At 46.7% G+C, this 22,034-nt stretch overlaps 1 protein-coding gene and 1 long non-coding RNA gene across 4 annotated transcripts in view; one reads left to right on the top strand and one right to left on the bottom strand.

Moving 5' to 3' along the window:
• The window catches only part of LAMB1 (laminin subunit beta 1), a 69,592-nt gene extending 62,753 nt beyond the window's left edge, over positions 1-6,839 (bottom strand). The window contains exons 1-3 of the mRNA XM_048836317.2: positions 6,565-6,839; positions 5,849-6,021; positions 1,865-2,000 (exon numbers count right to left, since the gene is read on the bottom strand). Coding sequence (XP_048692274.2) covers positions 1,865-2,000; positions 5,849-6,021; positions 6,565-6,601 — 346 coding nt within the window. The 5' untranslated portion in view covers positions 6,602-6,839. The remainder of the gene's footprint in view (positions 1-1,864; positions 2,001-5,848; positions 6,022-6,564) is intronic.
• An 8,836-nt stretch (positions 6,840-15,675) lies between these two features.
• The window catches only part of LOC125630408 (uncharacterized), a 43,499-nt gene continuing 37,140 nt past the window's right edge, over positions 15,676-22,034 (top strand). For 2 of the 3 annotated variants that reach the window (XR_007354660.2, XR_012666581.1), the window contains exons 1-3: positions 15,676-16,644; positions 16,801-16,848; positions 18,923-18,989. This is a non-coding gene — a long non-coding RNA (uncharacterized LOC125630408). Of the gene's footprint in view, positions 16,645-16,800; positions 16,866-18,922; positions 18,990-22,034 lie in introns of all 3 variants that reach the window. The other variant, XR_007354661.2, reaches the window with a different exon arrangement.

The following is a 22,034-nucleotide window of genomic DNA, read 5'->3' as shown; positions in this document are numbered from 1 at the left end:
TCCAAATGAGACGTGTAATTGACTGATCAGTTCGTAACTCTGAGGGTCTACTGTATCATGAAACTGCCATACACCTGCCTACAACTTCCTGAATATCAGCAATGAAACCCAGCATATTCTTGCTAATTTCACTCAGCAGCTGCTTGGAGAAACTTATGGGCAGAAACAGAGGCATAGGAGCCCTTTGTCTACACAGTCAGAGATTGCACTGCAGGGGTTCACAGTTTAAAGATTATTTTTATAACTGTAAGGGATAGAAGCCTACAATTGTTTTTCAAATGAAAGGTTAAATTTTACAGAAATTGACTTTTCAGGTCCCCTCACTCATTAATGAAAGCTTTCCAACTTACCAGCAGCAAGAGAGATTTTTCAAGTTGTAGAACTATAAATGATCAAAATTTTAGGACTGTATACTGAAGGAAGATAACACAACCAGTTATCTGATGCATGTGAAAAGATCTCTTGAAACAGCTGGAAACTCATTACATTCTAGTTTGTAGCATAAAAACAAATAAGATGATTTAAAGGGGTGTGGGGAGGGGAGGAGAGGAAGACAAGTAGAATAACCCAAGGAAATATGGTGCTTTCCAACTTTTAAACAGCTATAATTTTGTGTGGGGAACACATAGAAATACAACGATCCTTGCTGCTTTATGCCTACATGGAGAAAGAAAGAATCATTTGTTGTTTATTTTTGAGGGACATTTGCGTGACCTTATAAGCTAAAACTTTTCTGTTGGTAGGTTGCCAAGTCTATTGCAAAAAACATGAGTTATCTGGAATGCTAAACTAGAAACAGTGGAGACAGATAGCTAGCTGGATTAATCTCACTTGTTAAAAAAGGACATCAAGTAAACTTCTTTTTAGTGGGCTAATAAAGCGTTTTTCAAAACATCACAGTGTTCGTTAAGTTACAGTAAGAGCCTTTGCCAACATATTTGCCAAATACTGTGCCTTCCATACTCTTTTTTTTTTTTTTAAAAAAAAGGTTATCTTAGGAGCTTTAGGAAATTCTTAGGAGCTTGAGGAAATTCAGGCAGGCTGGGAGCACAGCTGTAAAAGTAAAAAGGAGTGGCTTACTCCGGAAAGAAATTTTAGAGGGGGAAAAAACCCCATGAAACTAATGTGTGTGGTTTTTATTTGCTTTGATTTGCTTGCTTTGGCAGATGAATACATAGCCTGAGTAGAGAAGTGAGGTGATAGTGAATAATGAGAGAGTGGCCCTGATTCTTCACTCCTCCTGAAGGGCAGAGCCAAAGTGGCTTTAAGCTGTAGGAGTCCTGTCCAGTCCGTGGCATAAACTGGACCAGCCTCAGGGTACTTGGGTGACAATGGCTTGAGCACTGTGCACTCTAGCCACACCTCCTCCCTCCACTGACAGGCATGCTATGCCAGAGGCTGGGAGGAACAACAGTGTACAGCTGTTCTGGCTGCTCTGCACTGGGACGCTTCTTGGGGGCTGTTTCCTCCCTCTTTGCTCACTCCACTAAGCACAAGAGATTTGGGCACAATATACAAAATCTATATATATTTTTAAAAAACCTTAATAAGAGATTCCTTAAAGCTTATATTATACTTTTTTCCAGCACTCCTAAAGTTCATAAGACTGTTTATAATAAAACACCACTCAAGTATAAATCAAAGAATCTAGCTTTACCAAGGGATCTGTGCTTAACACACTAATGCTCCATGCAGCACTAACAACCCTTCAAATAACAACAAAACACACTAGAACCTTTAAATCATAGAATCATAGAATATCAGGGTTGGAAGGGACCCCTGAAGGTCATCTAGTCCAACCCCCAAATCAATCAAGGGTGACCAATTCTGTTCATTAGAAAAGATCCTCAGATGAACTACATACCATTTTCTGACTGCCACCACAGCTTGAGACGGTTTGGAGCAAATGTTGTGACCACATTTTCAATAAGATGGCTATCAGAGTTGAGAGTCTCGTGGAAGGTGAACAGGGAATTGCAGGTGAAACATTTTTTGTCCTCCTGAAATAATAAGACAATTAACTTATTAGTCTTAGCGTTGGTTATTGTATCAAAAAAGTAATAGTTGTTCCCTGAAGATAAACTTATTTTGCATTAGTGTTACGTCTAGCTCTTCGGGCCTTCGGTGGAGTGAATCAAAAAGATTTGTTTTTTTTTACTTTAAAAATGAAAGAAAGCATAATTTACTCTTAAATTAATGTAAATTGAAGGCCAAAGGGAAAAATATGACAGGAATTCAATAAGCTTTAGTTTTATTGGAAGTATGTTTTACTTAAAACTAATTCCAGGGACTAATTACTCTCTAGCACAATTCAAAAGTAAATATTAATGTTTACAGAAAACTATTAATCTGATTTATGCTGAAACATAGAACCAGAAAACAACAATTTCAAATGCTCTGTGAAGTAGTGTTTGCTTCTCCAAGTTACAGATATCCTGGACAAAGCCCTGTGCAGCTCAAAGTCCCCTGTAAAGCTTTAGTGTAGGTCCTATTTACTAGGGTGGAATTTCATCACTGAGTCCAAATTTTCAAGCATATATTTAGGTTGAGCACACACATGGTTATGAGCACAAATGCAACCCTAACTTGTGCATGCAGCCCCAAGTTGCACCTGTTTGAAATCATGGGCCTCAGTGACTAACCCTCCTCCACAGAACAAGCGCAACATAACAGCTGTCATTATCTATTCATTCGTATTGTAAAGGTGCCTAATATGCCAGAGCCACTTGTGATAGGCACTGCACAGATATAACGAAGAGACAGTCCCTGCCCAAAGGAAGTTACATCTAAATGTAAGACGAGAGACAATAGGTGGATATGACAGACCAACAGGGGGAGCTTGAGATAACGGTAAAACAGCTTGAATACACAGCTGGTCACAGTGCAGGAGCCGCTAACTATTGTCAAGTGTTATGTGGGCATCATGGCTCGGATAGGTTTTACAGAGAGATTCAAAAGAGGACAATGTGGTGGTATTGGGGATTTTTTACTGGGCGCTCCTTCCAAGCAAGCATAAGGGGAAGCATGGTAAAAAGCAGAATGGGGCATGTTCAAACACTGGACAAATAGGCAGTTAAGGATGGCCTTGTTGGCAGCGTGGAGGCTACATTCACATTCACTCAGCCCTTAGTAAAACAGCACCTCAGCAGTCAAGGATCTGAGCATTAGAGATGTTGCGACAGTATACAGTAAGTGATGCTGTTTCACACAGTTCAGTGCCATTTATGGCGCCCTTTTCCTGGTAGTCCCCAGTCACAGAGTTCATACTCCACAAGCCCTCGGTCATTCCTGCCATGAGCAAACAAATCAAGACAAGTCTCTGTGGTCTGTGTATCCTCCCAATTCGTTATGCATGTCCCTATCATTTTCCCATACAGTCAGATTATTTGGGCTAATCTATATGAGCACTCTCAAACCAGCCAGAATAGGGGTCCCAAATATAGACCCAATCCTCCTGCCAGTGAAATCAGGGTCAAAGATGTCTATTATTTAAATTGGAGCAGGACAGTTCCCTAAGGGTTCACTCTCACAGACTTCTGAGCATCCGCAAATCCTATTTTTGCCAGAGAGAGATGGCAAATTTCAGAATCCCCCTTCTAACCATGTCTTTTCTGCCATACTCTGCACCTTTGAGGGGGAGGCGGGGAGCAACAAAAGCAACCAAGGATACAATGCTGACTCAGAATATTTAATTGCAAGAATAAAAATAAGGGAACACTTGAAATCTTGCAAGTTATGTCAGAAATTTTACTATAGCCATAGTGGGGCCCAATCCTGCAAAGTGCTGAGCACACTATCATACTAAACGAGCTGACACAACACGTTTGTTCAAGTATACTATGAAGCAATATATTTTGGGCCAAATTCTACGGTCCTGAATGGAACAAGACTCCCATTGCTTTCAGACGGAGTTTTGCTCCACTTAGAACAATAGAATTTGGGCTAGTGTTTTTGACATTGTAAACTCAGGTTGAGATTATTTATCTACTTTCAAATGTAATATAGCTCCATTTATACTGACTGGTTTTTTTACATGTATCCATAGTCCCTTCTGTCTTGGAAACCTGGAATTTGCTAAACTATTTTTCACATAAAGTCATATTTTCTATTTAAAGAGGGGAACTAGAGAAGCAAGGACAACTTTGTTTTCCTTGATGACACATACAGATTTAACTACCCTCCCTCATGCCAAATGCCAGAATTTAAACTATAAATGTAATTACAGACCGACTTTGATTCAGGAAGTAGTCTAGACAGCTCTGTACAAGCCTGAAAAAGTATGAATTGAACTCCTGGTACCACATTATTACTTAACTTATCAAGTTAAATTGGGTTTAAACGTATAAGTACATTAGGGTGCAAATAGCTAGACATGCTATTTATACTGCCTCTATATCACAGAATTCGAGAAATCTAGGGCTGGAGGGGACCTTGAGAGGTCATCTAGCCCATCCCCCTACAATGAGGCAGAACAAATATTTGTCTAACCTGTTCTTAAGGGGATTCCACAACCTCCCTTGGAAACCTATTCCCATACTGTACTATCCTTACTGTTAGAAAGTTTTTCCTAATATCTAACCTAGATTTCCTGTGCTGCAGATTAAGCCCATTACTTCTTGGCCTACTTTCAGTGGACATGGAGAACACTTGATTGATCACTCTCCTCTTAACAGCTCTTAACATATTTAAAGACTTATCAGGTCCTCCTTTACCTCCCCCCCAAACTTCTTTACTCAAGACTAAACATGACCATTTTTTAAAACCTCTCCTCATAGATCAGGTTTTCTAAGCCTTTTATCAATCTCCTTTGGATTCTTTCCAAGTTGTCCACATCTTTCTTGAAGTGTGGCACCCAAAATTGGACACAGTACTCTAGATGGGATCTCACCAGTGCCAGGTAGAGCAGAACAAGACCTGCTGTGTCTTATGTATGACATATACCCCAGAATGACATTAGCCTTTTTCGCAACTGCATCCCATTCTTAACTCACATTTAATATATGATCCATTATAACCCCCAATCCTTTTCCGCAATATGACTGCCAGTGGTGGCACTAGGCCTAAACAGACTAACCAATTGCTTAGGGCCCCAAGCAACTCAAGGGCCCCCGATTTAGTATAACACCCAATATATTGTTCATCTTATTTAGTGTTTTGTTGGGTGGGTGGGAGGAGTTAGTATTTTTAATACTAAATAATGCAGTTACCATTGGCCAGATTGCATATATGAACATTTTCTGTTTAGAAGTATAGTAGTTCAGGTTAATTTAATCTGACTAGCACAAAAGACTCATCACTGTTAGAGGTAGGAGGGATCCTGCTCCCAGCCCCTGCAGGATTGTTCCATACAGAATTGTCCTAGCTTTGGCCAGTCTAGTTTCAAATGTCACATGTGATGAAGCGTCTCCCAAGAGGGCTGGGTGACACTCATGGCTTTCACGGCCATGCTGGGTGCTCCCTCTTTTACAGAGCTGGGGGGGAGGAAGGCTCCGATTCCGGATCAGGGCTTAGGGGAACAGGGGAATGGGAGGTGCCAGTGGCTAGCACTGGGCGCAGAGCCCCAGCAGTGGGATGGGGGGGAGGGGTGGTGTTGGCCCCCCTCAGCACAGCATTCCCAGGCAGGTACAGCCTCTGCCCCTGCGCTCCCGCCCAACTCCCCCGCTCCTTTCCTGGGAGAAGGTGCTTCCTGCCATCCCGGCAGCCAGACAACCCCGGGCAGGAAACGCAGGACGGATGCAACTGTGCAAACAAAGCTGAGCCCCAGGGATGCACTCGGCTTCCTCTCCGCCCCTCCCCAGCGCCAGCTGTTTGTGCAGCCGTCAGCCCCTTCCCCCCACCGGGCCCTTACCTGGAGGTGGCTCACGATGCAGTAGGGCTCGGGCCGGTGGAGCCCGCACGTGGAGCTGGCGGACAGCTGCGAGGCGCGGCCGATCAGCAGGTCGCCGGTGGCCGGGTAGCAGCTGCCCTCGGCGCACCCGTAGCTGTACTCGGGCTCCTGAGCCAGGGCGGCGGCCCACAGCCCTGCACGGGGGAAGGCAGAGCGGGTGAGGCGGGCAGCGAGGCCGGGCGGGGGCAGCAGGTCCCGGGCGCAGGGAGCGCTCGGGGCACGGGGGGGGGCGCGGACACCCTGGGGCAGAGCTACCGGGCGGGGGGTTCCCATGCGATGGGGGGGGGCAGAGGAGACCTCCCCCGGGGGGGCTCAGCGCACCCCCCAGGTGAGCGCGCCTGCACCGCTCCAGGATCCCACAGCCCCAGCTGTCTGCACGGGAGGCAACGCTGGTCCTAACCTGGCCGCGCTGCCTGGCCCGGAGCAGCTGCAGGGACGTGCCCATGCGGGCCACGGGCAGCTGGCGGCGGCTGGGGGAGTCACTTGCCAGCCGTAGCAAGTTGGGCTCTGGGCGACCCAGCCCAGCTACCGAGACCCTCGGATCCCAGCCCGCGGCTGGGGGTGAGCGCGGCGGGACGATCTGACAACGCTGCCCCCGCTACTGCCCTGGGGCCGAGCGGGGCAAGCCGCGGGGGGGGGGGGGGCGGCACAAGGCAAACAGGGGCCTCGCGAATTACCTAGGAGAGCGCCAAGGTACGTCTGCAGGCAGCCCATCTCCCCACGCGCGCCGGGAAGGGAGGCAGGAGAAAGCGCTCGCCCAGCTTCGCCCTATGTGCCCGCAAAGGAGGCGACGGGCTCCGAGGGAGACGGTCCCTGGCTGGGCGGCGGCCAACGGGAAAGCAGCGCACGCGGCGCGTCCTCGCCCCCAGCGCCCGGCTCCTCCAGCCCCGAGCCCAGCACTGCCCGGAGAGAAGAAACTTTCAGGCGGAGAGGCACTGGGAGGCGCCTTCACGCAGGCGCTGGAGGGGGGTGGGGGCTGCGGCCCCAGACCCAGGAGAGGAGCTGGTGCGGCTGCAGCGGGTTCCACGGCCGCTCCAGTCCTCGCCTTTGTTTCTGCCCGCAACGCCAAATCGTGCTAGTTGTTTACAGAGTGCATAGTTCCTCCGGGCTCTTGCCAATGTGTGCAGCGCTGCGCTTAGCCATGCGCCTCAGCTGGGCCATGTCTGCGCTGGGGAAATGCAGCACGTTAGGCACCCTGTTCGCTCACCCGCCTTAACTAACATGGTTAAAGGCAACTTAGCACCTAGTGTAGACAGGGTCAAGGTGCGTTCCACGTGTGATAGTGGATCATAGTTAACTCTTCGGCTAACACGGTTTTAAACATAACTGCCTTGGTCGTCACAAAGGGCAATAAGCTCATTCAGCCAACGTTTTCTGTCATGATCCATATTCCCAAGGTAATCATGACCTTGGGGACTACAGAGACCCACTGCTATGGGTTGCTGGTGGAGTTGTGGCCTGGCAGCTGGATGGGGCCTGTGTGGTTATATATATAGAGAGAGAGCTCAGTGGTTTGAGCATTAGCCTGCTAAACCCAGGGTTGTGAGCTCAATCCTTAAGGGGGCCATTTAGGGATCTGGGGCAAAAATTGGGGTTTGGTCCTGCTTTGAGCAGGGGGTTGGACTACATGACCCTCTGAGGTCTCTTCCAACCCTGATATTCTATGATTCTAGGAACCCACTTCTCCCTTGTGCCACTCCCTCCCTGCAACAAGCCCCTTTTGCATCTGTGCAATCTCATCCTTGCCACTACGCCTCCTCCACCTCTTGGCACATCCCTTAAATCAGAACTTTTTATAGGGAACCGGTTGTTAAGATTTTGGCAGCTCATCACTGGTCAAAGCTAAGTGTAACAAAGAAAAACAAACAATATAAATGGTGAAAGTTAGAAGTTTTCAGTTTCAATAATGTAAGGCATTATTAGTAACACAGGAAAAGAATTTTTAAATACGATTTTTAACCCAGAAGTAAAACTTTAAAGGATAAAACAAGATGAACTGTATAGACTGTTTCATTCTGTGAGCTGTGTGTGTCTGCTCACGCACACATGAGCAACCAGTGGGGACTTAAGGTCCTCCTCCCTACAAACAGAGCTATATAAAGGGGTCTAGTTATTACACAGTTGTCCCTCAACCCAGTTACAAGATGATTCCATTTTAGTCCTGTCCACTCTGCAACTCCAGCTATGATTTTGTAACCAGTTGCAAGTAACTCAGTTTGCTTTATGTCTATACAGCAGCTTTTCTGTCATCACAGCTGTGTGTTTGCATTCATTCATTCATTCATTCATTGCAGCCATTCGTGATTATCTTCAAAAACTCACAGAAGATGGGAGAGATTCCAGAGGACTGGAAGAGGGCAAATACAGTGCCAATCTATAAAAAGGGGAATAAAGATAAGATGACCCAGGGAATTACAGATCTGGGCACCTTAAGTTTAGTACCCAGAAAGATAATGGAGCAAATAATTAAGCTATCAATTTGCAAACACCCAGAAAATAATAAGTAACAGTTAACATAGATTTGTCAAGAACGAATCTTGTCAAACCAACCGAATAGCTTTCTTTGACAGGGTAACAAGTCTTGTGGTTGGGTGGAAGTTATAAATGTGGTATAGCTTGACTTTAGTAAGGCTTTTGATACTGTCTCACGTGACCTTCTCATAAACACATTAGGGAAATATAACCTAGATTGGGGTCTCAAAGACGTGGCCCGCGGGGTTATTGTCTGTGGCCTGCCAGCTCCCTGCTGCTCCACAGCTTTTACCTGGAGCGGCTCCGTCCCGGCACGCACCGGGGGCAGGGCAGGGCAGGCTTCCTCCCTCCCTGCCTGCCTGCCTGTTCTGCCTCCGTGCCGCTCTGGAAAGTGGCCGGGACCTGGCGGGGGGGGGGAGGGGGGGCATAGGGGTCTGTGTGTTGCCCTGGTCACTCCTCCAGGTACCTCCCCCGAAGCTCCCATTGGCCTCAGTTCCCCGTTCCCAGCCAATGGGAGCTTCAGGGGAGGTACCTGGAGGAGCGGCCAGGGCAACACACAGACCCCTATGCCCCCTCCGCCCCCGCAGTCCTGACCATTTCCTGGAGTGGCACGGGGTCAGGACAACAGGGAGCCTGTCCTGCCCCCAGTGCGTGCTGGGCCGGACCAGCCCCCCAAACCCCTCCTGCAGCCAAACCCCCTGCCCTGAGCCCCCTGCTGCACCCCACACCCCTCCTGCATCCCAACCCCCTGCCGAGCCACCTGCCACACCCTGTATCCTGCCCCACCCTGTTCCCCAACCCCCTGCCCTGAGCCCCCGATGCACCCCGCACCCCTCCTGCACTCCCTGGGGACAGGGAGGGGGCAGAGTTGGGGTGGGGTGGGGATTTCAGGGAAGGGGTTGGAATGGGGGCAGGGAAGGGGTGGGAAGAGGCGGGGCAGGGGTGGGGCCTCACAGAAGGGGTAGAGTGGGGGCAGGGGGTGCGGCAGCGGGTGGGGGGGTTGCTCAGCAGTGTGGCCCTCGGGCCAATGTACTAGTCCTCATGTGGCCCTCGTGGTCATTTGAGTTTGAGACTCCTGACCTAGATGGAGCTACTATAACAGGGGTGGGCAAACTTTTTGGCCCAAGGGCCACTTCAGGGAATAGAAATTGAGGTTGGGGTACAGGAGGGGGTGCGGGCTCTGGGGTGGGGCTGGGGATGAGGAGTTTGGGGTTTAGGATGGTGCTCTGGGCTGGGACTGGGGGTTTGGAGGGCAGGAGGGGGATCAGGGCTGGGGTAGGGGTGCGGGAAGGGGTGCAGGGTCCGGCTGGGGGTGCAGACTCTGGGGTGGGGTTGGGGATGAGAGGTTTGGGTTGCAGGAGGATGCTCCGGGCTCGGATCGAGGGGTTTGGAGAGCAGAAGGGGGATCAGGGCTGGGGTAGGGGGTTGGGGCATGGAGAGAGGCTCTGGGGGTGCAGGGTCTGAGCAGTGTTTACCTCAAGAGGCTCCCAGAAGTATTGGCATGTCTGTCCTCTGGCTCCTACGCGGAGGTGTGGCCAGGCAGCTCTGCACGCTGCCCCATCTGCAGGCACCACCCCTGCAGCTCTGATTGGAGCACCGGAGGGGGCCATTGGAGCGCGTAGGAGCAGAAGCAGGGCCATACTGTAGTTCTGGGAGCTGTGTGGTGCGGGTCCTGACCCTGCTCCCCATCTCGAGCACCGAGTCGCTGGTGTGGCCCAGGGGCTGGCTTAAAACATGGCTCATGGGCCGGATCCGGTAGTTTGCTCACCCCTGTATTATAATGTGGATGGATAACTCGTTGGAAAACTGTTTCTGGACAGTAGTTATCAGTTGTTGAAAGTCAAGCTGGAAGGGCATATTGAGAGGGGTCCAACAGAGATCTGTCGTGGGTCCAGTTCTGTTCAATATCTTCATACATTGTTTAGATAAAGGCATAGAGAGTAAGGTTGTAAAGTTTGCAGATGATACCAAGCTGGGAGAGGTTGCAAGTGCTTTGGAGGATAGGATTAAAATTCAAAATGATCTGGACAAACTGGAGAAAATGGTCTGAAGTAAATAGGATGAAATTCAATAAGGACAAATGAAAGTACTCCACTTCAGAAGGAACAATCAGTTGCACACATACAAAATGGGAAATGACTGCCTAGGAAGGAGTATTGCGGAAAGAGATCTGGGTGTTATAGTGGATCACAAGCTAAATATGAGTCTACAATGTAGTACTGTTACAAAAAAAGCAAACATAACTCTGGGATGTATTAGCAGGAGTGTTGTAAGCAAGACACAAGAAATAATTCTTCCACTTTACTTTGCGCTGATAAGGATCAGCTGGAGAATTGTGTCCAGTTCTAAATGTCACATTTCAGGAAAGATGTGGACAAATTGAAGAAAGCCCAGAGGTGAGCAACAAAAATGATTAAATGACTAGAAAACATGATCTTTGAGGAAAGATTGAAAATATTGAGTTTGTTTAGTCTGTAGAAGCGAAGACTAAGGGAGGGGATATGATAACAGCTTTCAAGTACTTGAAAGGTTGTTACAAGGAGGGTGAAAAATTGGTCTCATTAACTTCTGGTAATAGGACAAGAAGCTATGGGCTTAAATTGTAGCAAAGGTGGTTTAAGTTGGACATTAGGAAAAGCTTCCTAACGGCCAGGGTAGTTAAGCACTGGAACAAATTTCCTAGGAAGCTTATGGAATCTCCATCATTGGAGGTTTTTAAGAACAGGTTATAGAAACACCTGTCAGGAATGGTCTAGTTATTATGTATTATCTGTCTCGAGTACAGATGATTGGACTAGATGACCAGTTGAGGTCCCTTCCCATCCTACACTTCTATGATGCTGCTTAACCATTACTTGAGTATATTCTGGGAAGGCATCTGTAACATTTTGGATTGAAATCCAGACCAGCTGGAGATTCTGTCACCTCCTGCCCTGTAACCTTGGGTGCCTTAAAATGCTCTACAGCTGTGGCTCACAGCCCAGCCCCCAAAAGCATGCAGACAAGCATGCAGTTCCCTGAGCCCCTGTGTGCTGTGCAGCCCTAGTTCAGTGCTTTGACCCCAGCAACCCTACTGTGCTCTCCACCAGCCTTGGTTACTACTTACCCCAAACACCCCGGGTCCCAAATTTCCCCAAGACCCTCTTCCCTGAAACGCTCTCTCCTGAAACGCTCAGAGAATTAATAAGGTTCGTTGCGCCTTAAAGAGACAAAAGCACAACTTATCACTTTAACTGGAGTTAACGATCACTTCAATTCAAACACAGCATGAGGTTGGTTTACACTAAAACTAAAACAGATTTATTAACAAAAAGAGAGGTTTTAAGTTTGTTCAAATACAAGGTATAAAACAAAATGGTCACAAGCAAATAAAAGTAAAAATATTTTCTAATGGCTAAGACCTAATTTAATAATCTACAGTCTTTGTTCAAGGTAGATTCCTTAACAATTTTTAAATTTTTGCCATTTTCTCTCAGTCAGGACCTTTCACAGAAGTACATGGTGCTGGTTTCACTTGACTTCCTAGGTGAAAGATCTTTGCCTAAGCTGGTTTCTCACCTATATTCCGTTCCCAGAGACTTCAATCCCCTTGGCTGAAGGACCCATCTTTCTCCGCTTCCAAGAGCTCTGGCCCCTTGTGTCTGTCCAGTGATGGATGTCAAGATGGTTTCTTCTCTCTCCTTATATCTTCCCAAACTCAGTGTTTTGTCCCCAGACTCAGGATACCTTTTGCTGTTCTTCCCTTCCTGTGGACTTCTCATCCCCTTGCTGATTCGTATGTAAATAGGGAGTCCATTGTTTTTTGGTCACATCTTGCTTAATTTCATTGCAGAGAGGTAGATAGCTGCTTTCCCTCTTGTCTGGGGGAAAAAACCTGTTTTTGGTCACAGACTTTAAAGAATAATATAAGTGAGTATTCATAATTCCTTATATAGTAAAAAGAAAAGGAGTACTAGTGGCACCTTAGAGACTAACCAATTTATTTGAGCATAAGCTTTCGTGAGCTACAGCTCACTTCATCGGATGCATACTGTAGAAAGTGTAGAAGATCTTTTATACACACAAAGCATGAAAAAATACCTCCCCCCACCACACTCTCCTGCTGGCAATAGCTTATCTAAAGTGATCACAGGAGAGTGGGGTGGGGGGAGGTATTTTTTCATGCTTTGTGTGTATATAATGTCTTCTGCAGTTTCCACAGTATGCATCCGATGAAGTGAGCTGTAGCTCACGAAAGCTTATGCTCAAATAAATTGGTTAGTTTCTAAGGTGCCACAAGTACTCCTTTTCTTTTTGCGAATACAGACTAACACGGCTGTTACTCTGAAACCTGTCCTTATATAGTGTTAATACATACATTTTGCAATGATATTAATCACCAGTGTATCATTAGCTTTCATAAAAGATCTTACCTGGCATACTTTTATAGTACAGTAATATTGTATACAGTCAGTTGATTCAATTATTTATCATTTGAGGTTCAGACCCCTGTCTTTAAAGTTCAGTAAACTCACAACTTATGGGAAAAGACACCATGTGGTCTGGTGAAGACTTCATACTGGTTCTTCCCACCCCGTCGGTGACAGTTGAGTCGTTACCTCCTCCTCATGTCAGTTTGATGGCTTTGTTTACCATTTTATATAAATACACCTTCATTGTCTCTGCCTGATGACCAGGATGGTCAGCCAAGCAAATACACACTCCACTGTTTAGGGCAGACTGGCCTTATGCATGACTTGCCTGACACATTTTAAGAACATAATTCTAGCACATATCCATAACTCTTTGTACATGCCCTGTACATACACCACACAAGAATATCAATGATCTATTAGTTTTCCAATTATATTACTTGCCATCTTTTGGGTCTATATTATGACAACAGTGTGTTAGGTGTAGTGAGTCTGGCAGGCCTGACAAAAATTGCTGACACAGAGTAAGTGAACTACAGATGGACTTCTGTGTCGCAGTATCCCATAGTGCCTCAGCAGCAGCTGCTTGTGCCAAGACCTCTGGGTATTTTGATTTTGTTCTCCCTTTCCCCTTCTTCCTAGATTTATGGGAAGAAGAGGCTGTTCTGCAGCTCACAATGTTCAACTATCTAGACAATGTCCAGTAAGAGAAAGTGCTGGGAATTTTAAATCAGCCCACATCTTCTGGGTGAAGAAGCCAGCTACACGCTCTGGGGCAGAGTCCTTAGAGATCAGGCACACCAAATGGCACCCTCATGATGGAGGGAATGTGCACTCTGGGATGGATGTCTGACCGCTTACTAGTTAACGTTAGCATGGGTGGAATGGTCTGTCAATGCAATAAAATACTGGTGTGCATCACTGCTGACAGGAACTGAACCATGTCCCAGATCAGGCAGCTAAATGCACAGTTAATATTCACCAGTTAGTAACTGATTATTAAGCATATGCTGTTGGGATGCAAATCATGTGTTTAACCAGCCATGCCCCAACTCCTTAGCACCACTGTAAAAAGCTGGTGTGTGGATGGGGCCTCTGAATGTACGTGAGGATATTGCTCATGTTTTGGTACATGTCTAAGGTCTCATCTACCGAGTGGAAGCATGCTGCAGCTGGCTTCTCAGTCACAGTTCTACTTGAAGTGCAGTCTGGCCCTAAGGCTGTTTCTCATTAGTGGTGAGCATTGAAACTGAGCACTTCTGAATGCAGAATTCTCCTTTCTTCCCCTGGACTCTGTGGGGGCAGGAGGGGATGTGGGTGAGACAGGATTTGCTGGGAGAGTGGAGGAGTTTGTTATTGTAATGGTAGCTTTCCTACCTCATCATCAATCACTGGGAAGGCAGGGGGGAGGGGATTGAGCAGCTGAGAGGGGCAAACAGTCACTTCTCAACTCCTACTCCTCTTCTTCTGACCTAATTATTAAACTCTCTGGGCTCCAGAAAGGGGCACATATGGGCTTAATCATTAGGCAACAAAGTTAGCTTAGTGCTGAGAGGAAAGTTTTACTAGTAAATAAATGGCTGGCCTGAAAGATGAGAGTATTTGCCTCCTGCTGTGGTTGCTGCTTTCTGGAAACTGTGAGAACAGGGAGAGGAAACATTTAGGCTGAAAGTAGAGCATAATTGTGGACTGGTAATTCAGAGGTACTTATTGAATATGGCCCCAGTCCTGCAAAGGCTTACACAGATGCCCAAATTTATGCTCATGAGAAATCAGTGAGCCTGCTCACATGAAGATCTTGTGGAACCCCCTGTCCTAATACAACCGTTTTCTTGATGCTGATGGTGAGAGCAAATGCCCGACAGGCACTTGAAAGGCGGTCCATGAGTTCTTGTAGTAGATCTTCATTATGGGCTATGAAGGAAGTATCATCAGCAAATAGAAGTTCCCTGATTAGCCCCTTTTTACTTTGGTCTTTGACTTAAGTCGGGAAAGGTTGAAGAGTTTTCCATCTGATCTTGTGTGGAGATACACTCCATCTTTCATGTCCTTAAACACACAGTTCAAGAGTTCTGAGAAGAAGACTCCAAAGGGTGTAGGGGCAAGAACACATCCTTGCTTCACTCCGCTTTTCATCTCAAACCTGTCCGAAGTGGACTCGTCAAACTGGACAGTTGCTCTCATGTTTTGTGGAATGAACGTATAAGACTTAACAGGGTTGGTGGGCATCTTATCTTTTCTAGTGTTGCAAATAGACGTGCTCTGCTGACTGTGTTGAATGCTTTGGTTAGGTCCACTATGGTGATGTACAATGGTCGGTTTTGCTCTCTGCACTTTTCTTGGAGTTCACACAGAGAAAATATCATGTCTATAGTTAATCTTCCAGCCCTGAATCTGCACTGTGATTCGGGGTAGACACAATTCGCCAGCTGTTGTAGGTGCACTAAGATGACTTTTGCGAAAGCTTTTCCTGCTACACTTAGTAGCGAGATACCCTGTATTTGTTGCTGTCGCCCTTTTCACCTTTATTTTTATACAAAGTGATGATGTTTGCATCACGCATCTCTTGTGGTACCTCACCCTCTTTCCAGCATTTAAGTAGCAGCTGATGAAGATATGGTAATAGACTGTCTTTCCTGCAGTCACCGATTTCCACTGGGATGCCATCTTTTCCAGAAGTCTTGCCACTTGATAGCAAATCAATGGCCTTGCTTAACTCTTCTACAGTGGGCTCCACGTCTAGCTCTGGCATGACTGTAGAGCTGGTATTTGGTCCAGTGATTCACTGGTGATGTTTCTTTCTTATGCATATAGCTCTGAATAGCGTTCAACCCAATGAGACAATTGCTTGCTTTTATCTGTAATAATTTCACCACTGTGTGATTTGAGAGGGGCAACCTTGTTGACAGTGGGACCGAGAGCTTTCTGCAGGCCATCGTACATGACTTTGAGGTTTCCTGTGTCTGAGGCTGTTTGTATCTCTTCTCAGAGGTTGATCCAGTAATGATTTGCACAGTGTCTGCTTGCTCGCTGTACCTTGGTTTTTGCATGTTGAAGTCTCACTTTGGTGCTCTTTGTTGGCTTTTTGTTGTGTTCCGGAAAGGCTGTGTTCTTAATATTGATGAGAGGTAATAGTTCCACTTCATTTTCTTCAAACCAGTCCTTTTTTGATGGTCTCTTTCCCCAAAATGTAGCTAGGCTGTTTCATGGATTGTTGTTCTTAAATCTTCCCAAAATTCCTCTGCCTTCTCTGGTAATGACTTCCCATGCATGCTAAGTTCAAAAGCCTTCACAAACTCCTGGCATTTCCTCTGGTTTTCAGTGTTAATAGCATTGATTTTGGGCTTGCTCCTAGGTTTTGTTCTAGGTTTTGTAGTTTCTTGGCGTGATGCTGGTAGACCAGGCACTAGTTGTTATGTCAGCTGAGCACTGACAAATTCATAGCTAGGAACCAGACCAGCTCACCTATATGTTACTATTGTTTGAGTTAGGTGTTAGACTTGTAAAGGTGTGTTTAGTGTTTAGACTCTATAAAGTGCTTGTAAGTTGCTGTATGCATTAATCTTACCTGTAATGTCTGTATCCCCTGCTAGAAGGTAATAATGAAAGTTTTGCTTTATAATTGTAAAAATGCCTGCTCTGAACTTGTGAACTCAGACTGCAGGACCATCAAGCAGGACTATCAAAAGTAAATGGGCCATTGTAGGACAAAAACTTTGTTGATTGCCCCACTAATTACACACAGGAGTTTGAACTCTGGGGGAAGGGCATATTAAGATGCTCACAAGAAGAAATAGTTCTCTCTTTTCTGTTTGGACTTTCACAAGGGCTGGAGCTAAGAAACAAAAGCAGAGATTGCAAGGGCCACCATGGGTAAGCCCTAAAAGACATTCAGTGGAAAGATTACTGCTTCTCTGTCACCTTTTGGAATCATAGTAGACTGTAACTCATTTGTGCATATATGTTGCCTCTGTTAGCCTGTAAATAACTCTTTCATTTCTTTTTCCTATTTAATAAATTCTTAATTAGTGGACGATAGGATTGGCTACCAGCATGGTCTTTGGTGCGAGATCTAAGGTACAAATTGATCTGGGGTAAGTGACTGGTCTCTTGGGACTGGGAGCAACCTGAATATTTTGTGATCTTGGGTGTAAGTGGCTGTTTATCTCTGTGTCCAGCCTGTGTGGCAAGATAGACTGGAATGCCCAAGGGGACTTTCAGTGACTCCATGGTAAGACTGGCATACTGCTTCAGGAGATCACATTTGTTAGTGGGTTGGTGAAATCTAATTATAGAACATACCACCAATTTGGGGTGCCTGCCTGGGTTTTTGATAGTCTGCTCTGTCGTGAACCACTCCAGACAGTATGACTCATGCACAAATCCTTTCTGGATTGGGGCTGTGAGGAATATTTTGGACTTTTACAGTATGGTATATTTCATCCTGGAATCTCAGAGCCCTTTGCAAAGCCTTGAGTTCCCAGAGCAATTCTTCAGGTCTGGGAAACTTACTAAGGGCAAGTCTGCAGTACAAAATTAAGTCGACCTAAGTTAGTGGCTCTCAACCTTTCCATTCTACTGCACCCCTTTCAGAAGTCTGATTTGTCTTGCATACCCCCAAGTTTCACTTCACTTAAAAACTACTTGTTTAAAAAAATCAGACATAAAATACAAAAATGTCACAGCACACTATTACTGCAAAATTGCTTACTTTCTCATTTTTACCATATAATTATAAAATAAATCAATTGGAATATAAATATTGTACTTACATTTCAGTGTATAGTATATAGAGCAGTATAAACAAGTCTTGGTCTGTGTGAAATTTGGTTTGTACTGACTTAGCTAGTGCTTTTTATGTAGCTTGTTGTAAAACTAGCCAAATTTCCAGATGAGTTGATGTACCTCCTGGAAGACCTCTGTATACCCCCAAGGGTACGTGTACCCCTGATTGAGAACCACTGACCTAAGTTACATCAACTCACAGCCACCACAGTAATTAAACTGCTTTTGAACATCCACACTATGCTTCTTGTGTCGGCGGTGTGCGTCCTCACCAGCAGTGCTTGCACGGATTTAACCGTCAGTGTGGGGCATTGTGGGATGGTTTCTGAAAGGCAGCAACAGGAGATGTAAGTAACGCAGTATCTACACTAACACTGCATCACCCTAACTACATTGACCCAAGTGCTACGCCTCTCGTGGAGGTGGAGTTATTAAGGCTAGATGAGATACATCGGTAGGAGCTGCATTTTAGTGTAGACACTTACAGAGATAGGTTGATGTAAGATGCCTTACATTAACCTAACTCTGTAGTGTAGACCAGGGCTCAGAGTGTCAACCTCCCTGGTCCCTGCGCTTTGGGGGACCCCGTGCTTCAGGACATGGGGTCTAGGGTGGTCTGGGGAGTTAGCGGGGGGCCTGGGCAGGCAGCATTGAGTGACCTGGCCCTAGCCCACCCTGCTCCTCCCCGCCGGCTCCCAGCATTGCTCAGGGGAGTGGGAGGAAGATGGAAAGAGGCGGGGTTGGGGCGGGGGCATGAGGAAAGGGGTTGAGTGGGGGTGGGGCCTGGGATGGAGTGCACCCCCCTAGAGATCGCCCTGGTCACAGCTAAATACAAGGCAGAACAGATTTCTTCCCCAACCCCCACTTCCTTTCCTCCCTGGGACTGGAGGGGTGTTAATGGGTCGCTTCTCCTTGAATGGTCCCTTGAAATATGTGTTAACTACTTATTCTAAATAATCTGTTCCACCTTGTATTTATCTGTGACACTCTGAGTAAGTTTCCCAGACCTGAAGAATTGCTGTGTGTAAGCTGGAAAGCTTGTCTCTTTAACCAAATTAAATTGATCCAATAAAATATATGACCTCAGCCACCTTGTTGCCCTTTGAGGTAGGTAATTATAGTCATCCTCATTTTACAGATGGATAAACTGAAACACAGAAATACCAGATGATTTTCCCTAAAGGTTAAACACCAATTACAGATAGAACTTCACACCTCTAAAAGAAAAGGCTACTCTGTCCAAACTATAAGTATAGAACAGTGGGCACTGTGTGTAGTTGTCATAAATTTTTTTCAAAGTAACCTCTATCTGTTTTTTTCACTCTCCATGCTCACTGAAATTTTCTCTCTGTTTCTTTTTTCACAGTCTTTTAGGGCTGGTTGTGAAGAATCGAGTTAGCTGGCCGGATGATGATGACCACCTTGACTTCATGGTCAGTGTAGACCAGGATGAACCATACTAGCTATCTTGATTTTTCAGAATCCTGTTTAAACACAATAATACTCTAAAACATAACCTCAGAATACAAGTCAGCCTTTCAAAACCTAGCATGTTTGCAAATTTGGAAAAATGGGTTTGCCCGTGCTTGATTTAATTATTTCCTTGCAGTATTAGCAAGCAAAACATTAGGATACAGCTTGAGAACCAGAAAGTAAATCTGGGCATTTTAACTTGATTGTGTCTTAAAATGTTAAAATAGCTTTAAAATGACATTTTGTAGCATACCATATTCCTCTGGTTGGTGAAGTAGCTTTACAGTCTTGTGTGTGTGTGTGTGTTGGATCTAATTACATGAGTTAAAAGTGTCTTCACTGAATCACAATTCATCTTATGCCCAGCCAGAGGTGAAAGTAAGCCGGTACGCCCTGGTACAGCGTACTGGCAAGCAGCAGAGATGAGTTATATGGGCTCGTGGTTCCAGCAATATTGAGGGCCTGGGGGCCTGGCTCCACCAATGTTCGGGGCCGGGTCTCCCACCGGTTCCACCTGCTGCCCTCCCACGCCTCCCCCGAGTGTCCCCTGCCCCCCCTGCTGCCCCTGCGCACCTCCCTGGCTCCCAGAGCACAGTGTCCCTGTCTCTCCCCTGCAGCTCCATGCTGCCTCCCTGCATCAACTGCCGCTGCCGGATCCTAGTGCCCCCCACCTCCTAGGGGCAGGGCACGCTGCCCTTCCCCTACCCTTCCCCCTCAGACCCTTTCATTTTCCAGCGGGACCCTCCACCAGTACAGCCGCCCCCCGTGCCTGCAGTCACCGCTCCTGCCCCACACTGGGCAAGGAGCAGCCCCATTCCCCCACCCCCAGTGGGGCTACAGTGAAGGGCAGCAGCAGAGGATGAGGTGCACATGTGATGGCAGCCCTCACCCCCAGCAGCACCCACCACAAGGGAGGCGAGGGAGATTCCTGGACCTGAGAGGGGCCCTAGGAGCATGTGTAGTGACAGTGGTGGGGGTGAGTGTGCTGCTGGGCGGGGGGAGAGAGGGGGCCCCCTCCCCCAGAGCTCACTGCTGCCAGCGGAGAGAGGGCTGGAGGGAGTCCTCCTCTCTGGCTCCAGTCCCCAGGCAGCCTGCCTGCACCACAAACACACTCCCAGCCTGGCCCCACCCCAGGACCCGTACCCCCAGCCAAAGCCCTCATTCCCCCACACTCCAACCCTCTGCCCTAGCCCTGAGCTTCTCCAACACCCCAAACCCCTCATCTACAGCCCCAGCCAAAGCCCTCGTCCCCCCCCGCACCCTAACCCTCTGCCCCAGCCCTGAGCCCCCTCCCACACCCCAAACCCCTCATCCCCAGCCACACCCCAAACCCATCCCCAGCCTCACCCCACAACTCTCACCCCTGCACCCACTCCCATCCTCAAACTCCCTCCCAGAACCTGAACCCCCTCCCATCCCCAAACTCCCTTCCAGAGCCTTCACCCTGCACCCCTCCTGCACCCCATCCCCTGCACCAGCCCAGGGCCTGCACCCCAGACCTCCTCCCCACACAAACTTCCTGCCCAGAGCCTTGGGCAGGTGGGGGGTGGAGTTTGGGGGGGGGCCCGAGTTTGGGCAGAGGCAGGTCTGGGCACCACCAAAATTTCTACAAACCTGCCACCCCTGTTGGTAAGAGCCGGTGCGTTGTACCGGGGCGGACTGGCTTCACCAGGTGGCAATTTAAAGGGCCTGGGGCTCCCAGTGGCACCAGGCTCTTTAAATGGCCCCCTTTAAAGCCACCTCTGCAGCTGGGAGCTTAAGGGGTGATTTAAAGGCCCCGGGGCTCCCAGGTGCTGGGCCTTTAAATCCTGATTTAAAGAGCCCAGGGATTTAAAGGCTCCTCCTCTTCTGGTAGAGGCCATGCCTCTTCTGGGTGAGGCCCTGCCCCCTCCTCAGGACTCCAGAATATGGGCAAGTCCTTTAAGTTACTTTCACCCCCGTGCCCAGCCCATTATGTATCTAAAATATAAGTGGGAAATTTACATTTAAAAACTTGGATTTAGTATAACACCAGATTCTGTGAAACTTGACCTGTTAAATGTACATGGCTGACTTATATTTGATGTTATATCATATCAATCCTTACTTTATATAGCATCTTTCTTCTAACAATCCTTTACAAATTTATTATTAACAATAAGAAGAATTAAATAATAGAAATTAGAAATCTGTTTAGAAAATAGACAATTAGGTGTCCCAATACATTATCTGAGGAAGTGTACATATGTTGCCCTCTTGTGGGAACTTTATTTTTTGTCTTTCTTGTTTTGCTTAATCTAAATAAGACATCTGCCTGAATTTCTGTTGTTGCTCAGTGTATGGAGGATATAACCAAAACAATGGTTGAAATCCTGGCTCCACTAAAGTCAAGAGCAAAACTCCCTTTGACTCCAGCAGAGCTAGGATTTCACCCAATATGTTGTACGCTACTACAGTGATTGTATGAATAACAAGGAATATAGTTGACTAAATGACCAAATGATACTGTTTCATAGAAGTTGAAATGTTTTGCAGAGATGTATCAAATCTGGATACATTTTTGACAGGAAAGTTTCTGAGTTCCAGAGCTCTCAGGTCACCCAAATGGAAAATCTGATCTTATGGATCTGAAAATGGACCTGTCAGCAGAATGCCATTTTGTAAAAAAAAGGTGGAAAGGTTTTGTTTTCATTCAGTGAGTGAAAACAAATTTTGAAACCTCAAAAGTTGTTGTGAAATGGAATTGTGATCCTGCAGCCCGCTCTGCTACCATGGTTGACATGGCCATATGTAACTTGACTGCATTGGATGCTAAGCTGACTTCATTCTTCTGGGCGATTCTCTTTACTTTCTCGCTTTTCTGCCCACCATTTTCGCTGTACCCCCTAAAGAGGTTTAACATAGTTCTATCCAACTTCCTTATGCCATACATACTCTTCCTTATAGCTTAGCAAGAACAATATAGCAATTATCACACTGCTCATACTAAATCCAGTTGACAATTTCTCCTCTCCCTCCACCTTCTA

The sequence above is a fragment of the Caretta caretta genome, chromosome 1, assembly GCF_965140235.1.
Source record: "Caretta caretta isolate rCarCar2 chromosome 1, rCarCar1.hap1, whole genome shotgun sequence".
NCBI lineage: Eukaryota > Metazoa > Chordata > Testudines > Cheloniidae > Caretta > Caretta caretta.
Note: the sequence above shows the minus strand (reverse complement) of the source record. Positions and strands in the feature narration are given on the sequence as shown.